This window comes from Dipodomys ordii, unplaced genomic scaffold (assembly GCF_000151885.1).
Source record: "Dipodomys ordii isolate 6190 unplaced genomic scaffold, Dord_2.0 Scaffold232, whole genome shotgun sequence".
Taxonomy (NCBI): domain Eukaryota; kingdom Metazoa; phylum Chordata; class Mammalia; order Rodentia; family Heteromyidae; genus Dipodomys; species Dipodomys ordii.
In genome coordinates this window covers 1,006,929-1,020,222 of record NW_012267448.1, presented here as the reverse complement: position 1 = coordinate 1,020,222, position 13,294 = coordinate 1,006,929, and the positions used below count along the sequence as shown (strand labels likewise).

General features: G+C 50.5%; 1 protein-coding gene across 3 annotated transcripts; it reads right to left on the bottom strand.

Annotated features, from left to right (window-relative positions):
• Positions 1-784: 784 nt before the first annotated feature.
• Cited1 (Cbp/p300-interacting transactivator, with Glu/Asp-rich carboxy-terminal domain, 1) lies at positions 785-6,813 on the bottom strand. 3 transcript variants are annotated; one of them, XM_013035942.1, is made up of 3 exons: positions 6,733-6,813; positions 2,942-3,066; positions 785-1,376 (listed from the first exon to the last, which is right to left on the bottom strand). In XM_013035942.1, the coding sequence occupies exons 2-3, from the start codon at positions 2,999-3,001 to the stop codon at positions 843-845; spliced, it is 594 nt and encodes a 197-aa protein (XP_012891396.1). In that variant the 5' UTR covers positions 3,002-3,066; positions 6,733-6,813; the 3' UTR covers positions 785-842. The 3 variants fall into 3 exon arrangements, with proteins under 3 accessions (XP_012891396.1, XP_012891397.1, XP_012891395.1); XM_013035943.1 differs by lacking the exon at positions 6,733-6,813 and adding an exon at positions 6,197-6,282; XM_013035941.1 differs by lacking the exon at positions 6,733-6,813 and adding an exon at positions 5,065-5,137.
• Positions 6,814-13,294: the final 6,481 nt, after the last annotated feature.

The following is a 13,294-nucleotide window of genomic DNA, read 5'->3' as shown; positions in this document are numbered from 1 at the left end:
TGATGGGCTGAATGAAGGCACCTAGAATCCAAGGTTAGCTCTGTAAGTCTGTAACTTTCCATTTTCCAAAGAAATCTGAGTTCCCAGGTCATAGGATCTCTGGCACCTTCTACTTTGCATAGGCAAATGGGTGAAGAATGGCCTTGATAGGACAATTAAATTGGTGGCTTTTAGAGTTGGGGGCAGTGTGTTATGTGGTCAGGTATGTGCCCTTAGACTTGGATGTACCAGTGGCAAGGAGGCTGCAGAGGTGTTTAAATAAGTTTGTCTTGGGCTGGGAAGGTGACTCAATGGTAGAGCACATGCCTTGCATGCATGAAGCCCTGGGTTCAATTCCTCAGCACCACATAAGCAGAAAAAGCCAGAAGTGGCGCTGTGGCTCAAGTGGTAGAGCGCCAGCCTTGAGCTGAAGAACTGAGGGACAGCACACAGATAGGTCCAAGGTTCAGGCCCCATGACTGACAAAAAAAAGTTTGTCTTTCCAGGATGCACGCTCTAGCCTGTATTCACCATGAATAGGAAGGCATCCCTGGGTCCTGGGACAATAAGCCTAGAGTCAGGGGACTCTGAAGAAGCTAAGGACAGTAGTGGTAACAGGAAGAATTTAGAGAACAGCCATCCCCCACTTCCCCTCTCTCCTCACTCCTCCCATCCCCCATAGCTAGCTGCCTGAAACCCCACCATGTTGCCTCAGAATTGGCAGTCCATCAGGCTGCCCTGACACCTTTAGACCTCCATGAAGAACATCCCCAGCCAGCTTGTCACTTTGCAAGTAAGTTTTATTTTTATTTACAACAGAATTTGTGGCTTTATTCCTCCATCTTTAGGGGCACTACTTGGCATCAGCAGCCTGAGGGAAAATCTGCGGTGAAATCAAACTCATTCTGCCCCAGCCACAGCTCCGGCAGCTCATTGGCTCGATCCAGTCCCAGCTCCACCACCAGTGACATCAACACCTCCTCATCCACCGGGTCCGAATCAATAATTGCAGGACTCTGGGCACCGGTAGAATGAGAGGCTGACCCTGCCCCTCCCACCTGAGCCCCCAAACCCCAATTTTGCTGGGGCGCAGCCTCCCCAGGTTGGCCTGGGGTAGGGGCAGCAGCAGCCATCCCATGATACTGGTTATTGAGCTTCTGCAGCTGCATACTGGCCAGCAGGTGAGGGGAGGGGTGCAGGTTAAAGGGAGGGGGTTTAGTGGGAGGGGTAGTAGGAGGAGAGCCTATAGGAGATGAAGATCCAGAGGAACTAGTGGGAACCGCACTGGCTTTGGTTCCGTTAGCAACAACCCCAGGGTAGTGCAGGATGGCCACTGCTTTGCGATCTTTCACCCCCAGGTTAGAGTAAGCCAGGGAGTTCATTTCCTGGTTAGCATCCTAGAAGACAGACAAAGACACACCATTAAGACCCTTGCTCCTGGCTTGTTCTTCACCATTCTTGAGAGTTTGCAAGTTCCTACATGAGCTTTGTCTGAGGCAAGTAGCAGAAGGACCCCCTGGAAGGTCTTCTTGGATTGAGGGCCTGGCTCAAGTAGTAAAGCACTTGCCTAGTAAGGAAGAGTCCCTGAGTTCAAACCTCAGTACAGCCAGCTGCCGGTGGCTCACGCCTGTAATCCTAGCTACTCAGGAGGCTGAGATCTGAGGATCTCGGTTCAAAGCCAGCCCAGGCAGGAAAGTCCGTGAAACTCTTATCTCCAATAAACCACTAAGAAAGTGGCGCTGTAGTTCGAGTGGTAGAGCGCTTGCCTTGAGCTGAAGAGCTGAGGGACAGCGCTCAGGCCCAGAGATCAAGCCCCAGAACCAAAAAAACAAAAACAAAAACAAAAAAAACCTCAGTACCATCGCCATCAAAAACAGAACAACAAAAAGAAGGCAGGCAGCCAGGAAGGAAATAAATTTAGGTTCCTAGTTAGGTTCCTAGTTCAATTATTTTTTTGCTACCTCAACTCTGAGGATACCCTAGTTCTACTGCCAGAGCACACGCTATCCTAAATGGGTTAGCTCCTTCTATCTCCCTCTCCTTGCCCACCTTCTTTTTATATTTTTAATTTTAATTTTATTTTTAAAATATCATCGGACTGGGAATGTGGCTTAGTGGTAGAGTGCCTGCCTACCATGCAAGAAGCCCTGGGTTCAATTCCTCAGTACCACATAAACAGAAAAAGCCAGAAGTGGCGCTGTGACTCAAGTGTGATAGCCTTGAGAAAAAAGCTCAGGGACAGTGCCCAGGCCCTGAGTTCAAGCCCCAGGACTGGCAAAAAAAAATTATTATCTTCCAGTTCCTTGTCCATCTTCTCATTATCACTTTACTGTCTCTTTTTTGGTGGTACTGGGGTTTTAACTCAGGCCCTAGCAATTGCTAGGGTGGTGCTCTACCACTTGAGCCACAACTCACTGATGCCTTTTGCTATTTATGTTTCTGCCTGGGCAAGCTAGATCTCGGAATCCTGAGTAGCTAAGATGACAGGTGTGAGCCACTGGTACTATTTCTTTAATGTCTAACACATTTGTTGAATCCAATCCTGCTTCTCTGATCTCTTCCTTGCTTTTTTTTTTGTGTGTGTGTGTGTGTGTCGGTGGTGGGGCCTGAACTCTGGGCCTGGGCGCTGTCCCTCAGCTCTTTAGCTCAAGGCTAGCGCTCTACCACTTGAACCACAGTGCCACTTCCGACTTTTTCTGCTTATGTGGTGCTGAGGAACCAAACCCAGGGCCTCATGCATGCAAGGCAAGCATTGTATCACTCAGCCACCTTCCCAACCCCTCTTCCCTACTTTCTTTCAATTGAGACGTGGGCTCAATTTGACCACATTTAAGCAAACGCTATACCCATTTTCCACAGAGAAAGCCTTTCAGGCTCCTTTATTCCAGGATACTGGCTAGACCTTTCAAAGCTTCATTCTGCCATGCCTCAGTGTCTCCATCTGTCAAATGACAAAACTTACCTCCTTCCCAGGGGAGGTGCCACCCTTGACATCAAGTGCAGGCCTCGACATAGTTGGCATTTCAGAGCCTTGGCACAAGTGAGATGCGATCTCAGGAGGTGATTCTGCCAGCTGGAGCTGTTGTTCTATAAGTGAGAGAAAAGACATGATAAGGGCAAAGGCTTCCTTGACCAACAAAACATAGCAGAGTCTGAAGTATACCTATAAGGTAAGGGTGGTGAGAGGATTATACTGAACACCAGAGATTGCCTGGGCACACAGGAATTTTGATCTGCAGCCAGCCAGGTAGTGCCCACAAAGCCAGCTAGCCACAACACCAAAACAGAACACAAAACACTGTGTTTCACAACAATGATTTCAATGTCCCAAGTTGGGGGTCGGGATGGGAGAGGGGATGGTGCTCTCCCTGAGAATAAAAGTGTCCCCAAGTAAGCAGTGCACTGTGTCAACAGACCATTAACATCTAAGTCTCCACTAGCACTGGGAAGATATGGAAAGAATTCTACACAAGGCTAAGCTAAAAAGCTGGATGTGCAGCCCAGCAAGTTCCCTCAAGCAAATGTCAAAAGGGCTCAAAGCCCTGCCTGAGGCATGCCTGGAAGAAGCAAGCAGATCCGGGTGGTGTGGGGTCTCTGTGGCAGCTGGAACCAGACAGCAGCTAGGAATGTCTCAATTCCCTCCATGTTTCAAAGTCCCTTCTCATACAGTCCAAGCACCGCTTTACCAGGGCATCTGCACCTTGAGGCAACTCAGGTACCAAAATTCTAAGGCTGTGCAGTTAGGAGGCAGTGTCTTGGGAGCATGCGTGCCTACCTGCCTCACTTGAGCATTGACAAGAGAGTTCTCCTACCTGGAAAGACTCAGATACATTTGGAAGAAATGAGTCTGGCCCAAGTGCCAAAAAGATACGCGGAGGGGGGAGGTGTTTGATAGTAAATGAATGCCCCAAATGAGTAAATCTAAAAATGCCCGGCATTGTCCAGTTATTTTCCCAGAGACCTGTTTGAAAAAGAAAAGCCCCATAAGTCTAGCCTCCATGGCCAATGAAAATATGCCATATTTCATATTTGTAAATATTGCTTGGTCTAAAGAATCTTGAGGTCCTTGAAAAAAAGTCATTTTTTTTCCCTAGGAGCCTACACTTTGCTGGTATATTACCCACCAATGTCCCCTCAGCCTCTGCCTCAGTGGTCGTTAGGAATCTTCTAGCCGAAGCTTCTAGAAAGTAGACCCTTACAATCCTTCTATTCTCTTTGCAACCTATTGCTTACTTGGGTGGTGGAATGGAAGACAAAACATGAGTGAAAAACCAGTTGGTGGGTCCGGAGCCACTGCTTCACAGAAGCCCAAACAGCGCTCATATTCCTCCAGGACGACTCTCCACTGTTCCATGGCAGCGAGCAGAGGAAAAAGGCTCTACTTTTTGTCCCATCGAGAGCCCACCACCTTCCCTTTCAGCATCGGACAAAAAATGTCGAGGGTGTGTGTGTGTGTGTGTGTGCAGGGGGGCCGCCCATCTTTTCCTCTTCCTATGCAACCTCTATTACAAATCGGGGTGTGTGACGGAGCTCTTCAGTAAGCGGTCTTTGGCGGGTCGTTTCCCCCTGTTTCCCCCTTGAGGCTTGGCTCTGAGCTTTTCGCCCCGCCACCTCTGCCACCCCGCCACCCCGGCGGGGCCCCGACTCCCCCTTCAGTTCTGTCACTCTGGGTCGGCCGGCCGGGGTTCAGAGACGCTCAGGCAATGACAAAAACATTTCAAGAGGCAATCACATTCCCATGGCGGTCCCCCGCCCCGGTCCTGCTCTCTGAGTTTCTTTCACCTCTCGACCCCCCAGCCCATGGGAGGGTCCAAGTTGGTAGCGGGAAAGCGTCTTAGCGCGCGCTCTAAGCCTTTAGCTGACCACAGCGAAGCCGCTGCCACAGGCGGCTGCCGACACTCGAGCAACAAGTGCGTCCTTGCCTCCCAGCAAGCGTCTACCCGTCCTGGTCCTTAGGTTCCCCCAGTCCCGACCTAGCGTCCGTCCTCCCCTTCACTCCTTCCCACACAGGAGGAAAAAACAGGCAAGTGGTAGTGGCGGGAAGAATTGGTAACCTGTTGAAGGAAAAGTTAATATGGCACCAACCGGACGTCTCCGTGTCCATGGCTATTTTCTCCCTCAGGAGCTATTAGAGACCTCCGCAGCAGCGCTCGACCCCACCACGACGCGGTCTAACAAGCAGACCAGTCAATACTGGTTTCCGGACGCCGCGCAGCTGCACCTCAGAGGCCAAGACGGCGGGACGCGCCCCTGCACGGTGGGTACGGACACCCCGGGGTGACTGCGCCGTCCCGCGGCTCGAGTTCCCTCAAGCGCTCTCGGCAGGAGGTGCGGGGTCCGCACGTGGGCGTCAGCGCGATTGGCCAACACTCGCGCGCCTCACGCCAGTTACGGAGCCCCTAGCGGGCCGACTGGGGTCAGCGCAGCAAGCCCGGTGCGCCACCCCAGAGAGAAGAGGGAAGACCAGAGACAAGTAGAGGAGGGAAGACAAGCGCAGGGAAGGGAAAAGGAGAAGAGAAAAGAAAAGGCAAGAAAGATGGGCAAAGAGAGGTGCAGTAACTTGCCCAAGGTCACAGCGCTAGAAAGTGGCACAGTCAGGATTCGCAGCTAGGTCTGTGGGACGCCAAGTCCAGGGTTCTGCGAAGCAGCGAGTCCGCGCGCTGCTTTATAAGAGCTGGGTGGACGCGTGGGTGGGGGCGGGGGCATAGGTGCGGAGGAGAGACGCGGTCCACTGGCCAGTGAAGGCAACTTGTCCCGATTCGTTAACTTTATCTAGGGATCCCGCCGAATTCGGCTCCAAAGCCGCTGACGCCCGCAGTCCCTAAAGGAAACCTGAGCTTTGGGCAGCCCTTCAGCCCGAGGGTCCCGCTATCATCCATCCAGCCAATTGGCAAAAATCGGTGGAAGAAACGCAAGAGGGAGAAAACGCGGGCGACCGGTCAGTCTGCCGGGAGCCCGAAGAAAGGTGCTGCAGCTTCCGGAGAGCAGCAAGCGCTCGGGCCAGCCGGCCGAACGGAGAAGCGGCGGGCGGACGAGCGGGCGGGCGTCGGCCCTCATGCCCCCAACACAGCAGCTTGCAAACAGAAAACAAGTCCTTCGGCGCCCCTGGGCCGCTCTTTCGCTCGCTCACCGCTCTCGGAGTGCCCAAGATCGCTTCGCAAGGAGTCCAGGGCCCCCGCCTCCCAGCTCAGCGCCTTGCCCGGCGGCCCCAGCTTACCTAGGCGAAGCTGCCTGCCCAGGATCGAACGAGGGAAGCGCGGTCGAAGCGGAGCCCCCAGCCCCTAGGCGCGCACGCCGGCTGCCGCCAGGAGCCCGTCACGCTTAGTGGCCGCGGTCACGCCGTTGGCGACCCGACCCCAGGGCGCCTGGGAAAAGCCCGCACCGCCGCGCCGCGCCGCGCCGCCGCACCGCACCGTGCCGCGCCGCGCCAAGCAGCCCCGGCCCGCGCCCGTGCTCGCCCGCCAGCCCGCCCGCAGCTTCGGCGCCGGACTCCAGGGCGGTGGCGGTGGCAGCCACCGCGCTCCCTTCCCAGCGCGGGGGACCCGGCTCTCAATCCCCCATTGCTGCCCGGAGAGCCCTGGCGCACACGCACACGGCAGCAGGCTGGTCTCGGCTAGGAATCCCAGGAAGGACAGACCCTTTTTCCCCCCCTCTTCCCCCAATTTCCACGTCTTTATAACCGGCTTAGGGCATTATTAGCACATGTCCTGGCTCGTGGGTGAGTTGGTAGCAAAATCTGAACTGGATACTCACGAAGACCTGCGCAGCGGCGCTTTCCTCTACCCTCGTCCACCTCGCCGGGATCGGCCCCAAGCGGCCAGGCGGTGGGAGGAGCAGCCGGGCGGAGCGAGCCTCCCCTCCGCAGCTCCCGGGTGCACCTTTTGCGGCCCGCTCGCCAACAACATTTTATAGCGGCAGCTGGTGTGTGTGGCCCTTTAAAGGCGCTCGAGCTGGTGCAGTCACCGCGGATCCTGTGAAAGCGACGGGCCGGCTGGGGAACGGAGTCCGCGCAGTCCGCTGCTCCCGCAGCTCTGGGGATGGCCGCGGTTCCTGGGGCGAGACTGCCCCGCTCACAATCAGGGACCCCTTGCTCCATACCTTGCCTAGGGATTGTGCTTCTAAACTGAATGGGCCTGGGCCCGAGACATGGGCTCTCCCCGCAGCCCTGCGTGGACTTGCCCAATAAATTCCACTAAGGCGAGGCGAGCTGGTAGTGTGCGCCTTCTGCCCTAAATCTAGATATTGCCTGGGTGGGCTGAAGGGGCTGGGGAAGAGTTGGTGGGCTTACAGAATGACCTAGAGGAAGGGGACGCACATGGGACACCATGGACACGCAGGTTATTTTTAGCATTCTGCTGGCTGTCTGCCCTCTTTAGGTTACACCACCTCCCTCCTCCAAAGGCTGAGGCTGGGGGAGTCCCTGTCCCCTTTAAGTCGCCACCCTCTGGGCAGACACTTGGAGGGCTTACAGAGATCGAAAGGGCGGCTTCTCTGGAGGAACAGAGCTGCTGTTGGGTTCGAGAGTTTCTGTGCTGTGGACATCCAGGGCAAAAGGAGGCTGGCTGAATGCGATACTGAGAAGTGCTGTTCCACTGGACCCTGAGACCTGGTGCACCTAACATGGTTCCCCAAAAAGCCAAGAATCGGGGTTGGAAAAGCTTGCTCTGGAGTTCACAGAGATCCCTCTTTCCTTCCCAAGCTGCCAGGCTATTTTATTGTGGTTATATAATCATTCCCATCTAGTATGAGTAACATTTTGCATTTGAAGCACATCTTACTTAGTTTTGTATGGGCTTTCTCCATCATCTTTATTCTCGTTCCTTGTGACTAACAAACCAAAACCAAACCTTCCACCTCGTACAGGAAGGCCACCGAGATTAGCCTTCTAATCAAACCCTCTCCTCCTTTTGCCGCCTCTCAGAAACAACTACTCAGTTTATACGATTTATAAAACATGCTTTTTTTTTTAAAAAAAAGCCTCGATGTTAAAGAAAGGGGAAGAGGTAAATGTAAAGAAGTCATTTTTACGACGTTTGTATTTCGTCTTCCTAATTGGATTTGAGACCTGAAGGTCGCCTCCCCCTGGCTCTCTCACTCCCTGGCTCGCTCTCTTGCTCGCTCTTGCTCTGCTCTCGCTCGCTCTCTCACTCTCTTCTAGTATCCCAAAGTGCCCTGTTCTAACAAAGTTCTGTTTGTTGACGACCTGATCACCTTGCTGACATAAAGAGGAGGAGTGAAAGGAGGGATGAAGCAAAGCCCTTCCTTGGCATCTATGGAAGCCAGGATGAGCGCTCTGGGTGCCAGAGAAACCCATTCTCCCGCCCAAAAATGCCTTGCTTGTCACCCCCCCCCCGCCGAAACACACAGTCTGTCCCAACTCGAACACGAGTAACAACCATGCTTCACGTCTCGCCACACTTTTTCACTTTGCCTAAAGATTGTGGCCTGTACTCAGTTTCCCTCTGATAAAAGGCGGGCTCGTTGGGACTCTGAAGCCCTACTGGTTTTGCACGAGACATTTACCCTTAAGCCTCCCTGGTGTTCTCCTGGACTGGGAAACATGTTTTTGCAGGATCAAGTGGTGGAAAAGTGGAGAAGGAGCGATCATAGGCTTTGGAATTGTGCATCAATAATCAGAACCTCGATCTTCTCCCTCCCCCCGCGCCCGACCGGCCCCTCTGCCTAGCTCAAAGTCACTGGCGGGATGGTTTGCAAACGGCGGCAGCGTGAGGGCGGCGGCAGGCTCCGGATCCGTGCGGATCCGCCCTCCATGTATTGGATGGCTCCTAGGCCAATTGTTAGAAAGAGGCATATGTTCATCTCGGCTTCTGGAGTGTCTCCTGAGCAGTTGCTCAACAGCCAGCCCCCTCCCCCATCCGGACCATTGAAGGGCAGAAAAAGGAGCGCCCTCCACCACATTTCTCGGTGCCCACACATCAGAAAGGGCTTCCCTACAGGTGACCTTCTTTCATCTCTATGGCCCCCCTCCTGGGGAGCAAGAATGGCGGGTGGGCTTTCACTGCCCATCTCTGGAGCTCAAAAAGCCACCCCTTTCCTTTGGTGGGGGTGGGGTGGGGTGGGAGATGGGAGAGAAGGTTAATTGCAGAGGCTGAGAAAGGAGCAAAGGAGACATTTGCATTTCTCTGCAAATATGCCCAGGGTCACCGACGTCCCTGTTAGCCCCAGCTGAGCTCCGAGCTCTGCGCTGAACTCTTATCTCTAACTTGGCAACTGGACCCAGCGAGCTTGCGAAGCAGAGAGAGAACAGAGATGGTCACTCAGCAAGAGCCGTCTGTGCGCCAGCAATAGGCCTGGCTTGTTCCCAACCATCATTCTCATTTCATTGCCAGGCAGACTGGTGAGGTTGGGTTGGATTACAAAAATTTAAACGGTCTCCCTGAAGTGCCCGAGTTCACTCAGCCCGGAGGCTGAGTGTTTGAATCCGGCTCAGTCTGGCTACAAAGTCTTTACCCAACACCCCTATATCCTGCTGCCTGAAGGCCAGGAGTAGGTCCAGAGTGCAGGATCAGAGCTCAGTACCCTGGGCTAAAATACCTTCTCTGCTATTTTGCTAACTGTGGATCTTAAGCCAAATAGCACTGTTTCACAGAGGGCCTCACTTTCCCTATCTGTTAAGTGGGGATCCCAATCGCCGCCCTTAAGTAATCTGTAAGGATCCAAAGGAGAGGCATAACGTGGTTGGTGCCTGCCTCTTCATGAGTAAATGGCCTGGGAAATCTGGGATGGCCCCATGCCTTCTAGTCTTTTCCTTTTTTGCCCCATCCGGGTCTCAGCTCACACTTCCGGTTCAGTGTAACCTGTTGACTGAATAATTGATAAATCAGACCAAGTAGGGAAGGAAGAGGTCTATAAACTCAAGAAGGAGAGGGAGGAGAATGCCGATTTGCTCTCAACAGCCCCCCTCCTCCCCCAGAGCAAGATCTACCTGAGCCATATGACAAAAGTAAATTTGGGACCTATAAAACATGATTATGTTTTCTGAGTCAGCCTGTAAATTCACCAAGAGGTCTCCAGAAACTCAACATGTGTATAGAAAAGTATAAAAATACAAGTTCTTGTTCAAGAATGTTTGGAAAAATTGTTTATAATAGTAAAAAATGGAAATCAATGGAAAGGTCCATGGCAAGGATTTTTAAACCATTATTAAAAAACATTTATAGGAAAATATTTATAACAAAATATTAATGAAAATGCTGGGTACAAAGTTGCATAAATATGATGCTAAATCTCAGCAAAGGGCACAAAAATACAAGGTGAAATGCACTTTATGCTTCCAAGTGTGTATGAATATGTGCATAAAGCAATGATCCAAGACACACTAACAAGGCTACAGTGCCAGAAAAGGATAGGATTATGAATTTTTTCTCTTTTCTCCATGTCATGCAATGTATTATTCTTACAACTTTATAGCTAATAAACTGCCAAAAGAGTATCTAAAACTTACATATGCATAGAAAAAATATTGGAAGCAAATACCCCAAAAATGTTAACCGTGATTATAATTGAGTAGTAGAATTATGGGTGATATTTTTCTTTTCCTTTAAAAACTTTTCCTGCAGTATGATTACATTGTTTTTGTACAATTAGCACAGATTCATAACTTGAAAAGTGCATAATCAGTAGGATTCCACTTGTGGTAAAATTATGAATGCAAATTGAAAAAAATAAGCAGGAACTCTACAAAAACATGAAGTTTTTTAATATTAGGTGGTAAAGGATTGTGGGTAATTTCTTCTCTTTATTTTTTGTAATATGGTTTTATTATTTTTATAATTAAAATAAAATGATACCTAAAAATAGTAAACAGAATGTGACCCAATTTTTTACTAAAAGCATGTGCATAGAAAAAAATGTAACTGTCTTTGTGTGTATGTGAGGGGGCATAATTCAGGATTTGCTTTTTTGTAAATGGATTCGTCATTCTTCTCATTGTATCATTTTCTAGTTATAAATATATTTAAAGCAGGTTAATATTGGAGTATTTATGGGAAAGAGGACATGTCTCGTACCAGCTTTAAATATTACAGTTGAGATGAGAGGTAAGGGGATACAGATATAGATTAAACATGATGACACTGTTGATGATGGCACTTGAGGCTTCATTATAATGGTTTCTCTTCTTGTGGATGTTTGGAAGTTTCCATAATAAGTATTTTTCTTGAAGAAGGATCTTTCACACAGATCTTCTCTTCTAGATTTATGATAGCCTCGTGGTATGGTTATCTCCATTTTACAGAAGAAAAATGTGGTTCAAAGAGGTGAAGTCATTTGCCCTACGGGGGTCACAGAACTGGGAGGTGAGACACAGGCTTGACCTGTGTTTCTCACTCCAAGCCTAGGGCTCTTCAGCATATTTCAGAAGCTGAAGCAGCTTCTTTTTATTAGTAATATTATGATTTCATTCTTTTTTGTTTTGCTTTGTTTTGACTGTCCTATGATTGGAATCCAGGGCCTCAAGCTTGCTAGCCAAGGGCTCTACCACTGAGCTTAGCCCCCAGCCGCCCTATTGTTCTTCTCCTCTTCTTCCTCCTGTTCCTCTTCCTGCTCCTCCTTCTCTACCTCCTCCTCCTCCCTCCTTCCTCCTCCTCCTGCTGCTGCTGCTGTACTGGGCTTGAATTAAGGGCCTTTTCTTCTGCTCAAGGCTGGCACTGTACCACTTGAGCCACACATGCACTTCTGGGTTTTGCTGGTTAATTGGACATAAGTGTCTCATGGACTTTCCTGTCCAGTCTGGCTTCAAACTGAAGCCCTTACTCAACCTCCTGAGTAAGTGGGATTATAGGTGTAAACCACCAACAGCCGATTGTTTCTTTTTAATAATTAAAATTAATTAAAATTAATTAAAATTAATGCGGCAATATTTCCATGATCAGAACTTGGAACAGAAATTCACTGGAGGGAAACAAAATCAACCCCAGGCTCCATTGTTAACACTTTAATGTTCCGGCCATAAAGACTCTCACACTCCAGAGATGCTGCAGAGGCAAACAGCTCACCTAGTGGTTGTTTATCTATCATTCTTAAAGGCAGCTGCAATTCTTTAGGGGCCCTGAATGTGTGAGGCCCCAGAAGATAGTGGGTCTCAGCTACCCCCCCTCATTCTTCTTCCATGACCCCTGCGGAAATGGGGGGGCTGGAAAAGGAAGACCACACCCCTTCTTTTCTGTCTTTCTATCTTCCCCTTCCAATCCAAGAGGAATCCAAGTCCATTTGAAGAAGTCTGGGTGACCTTTCTCCACTTATCCCATCTGGAGACTCTGCCCTTAAGCTGTCTTAGGATCTCGTGAGTCTGCAATCACTCCAAGTATGCCTGTGCCTCCATTTCCCCATCTGGAAGATGCTAGATGGGTCGGCCTCTGCCAGGGAGTGATGAGCTAGCGTCTGCAGCGCTTTCCAGCCCCTCAGAGCAAGGTGCTGGAGCCTCCTCGGCTTGGCTGCGCCTGCCGCTGCCAGGCTAAGTGAGCGCCTGGGCCTGGCTGCCCGGCAGCGCATAGGGAGCGGCTGCATTCCTGTGACCCAGGCCAGCGGGCTTGGACAGACACTTGGATTGCTCCTGTGTTTAAAAAAAGAAGAAAGGAAAAATGGAGATGAAGAAGGCGGACAACATCATAACTAGGGGAAAGGGACTTAAGAAATAGAAACCTGCAGAGAACTACCTGGGCATTCTCTGATATCCTTATCAAGCTATGGATTCTAGTCTTGCTTTCCTGCTTCCACAGGGGGTAGGGGAAGTTTGGGAAAGTGTCAGGAACTGGGTTCAGTTGAATTGATTTTCTACTTGAATTCCTGTCATTTATCCATACTGGGAAAATTGTAAATACACAAACAGCTGGGGCCACCTGGGCTCTTGCTTTCTTTCTCATGGATGACTCTGCCCAAGTCAGCCTTTGGGGACATCATTGCCATGGGTGCCCCTTCTCGGTGCTCCTTTTTAGCATTTAAGGTCGTCAGAACCCTGGGAAGTTAGCACTATCACTCTCATTCCCCCCCCCCCGCCCCGCTTTTTCTTGTGAGTGTATGGGTACTGGGGCTAGAACTCAGCCTGAGTGCTGTCCCTTGGCCTTCTAACTTAAGGCTGGCACTCAACCATATAAGCTACAGCTCTAATTGTAGCTTTATTTTATTAATTTTTTATTGGTAGTTAATTGGAAGTCTCTCAGATTAGGCTGCCTGGGCTGGCTTTGAACCACTATCTTCAGATCTCAGCCTCCTAAGTAGCTAGGATTACAGGTGTAAGACACCAATGCCTGTTCCATTTTACTTTATTATTGTTATTATTATTTTCAGTGCCCCA

Bases quoted from the DNA above. Each gene is read 5' to 3' on its own strand.
- Cited1 (XM_013035941.1), bottom strand. The intron at 1,377-2,941 runs GTAAGTTTTGTC...TCTGTCTTCTAG, and splicing joins GCACCTCCCCTGGGAAGGAG to GATGCTAACCAGGAAATGAA.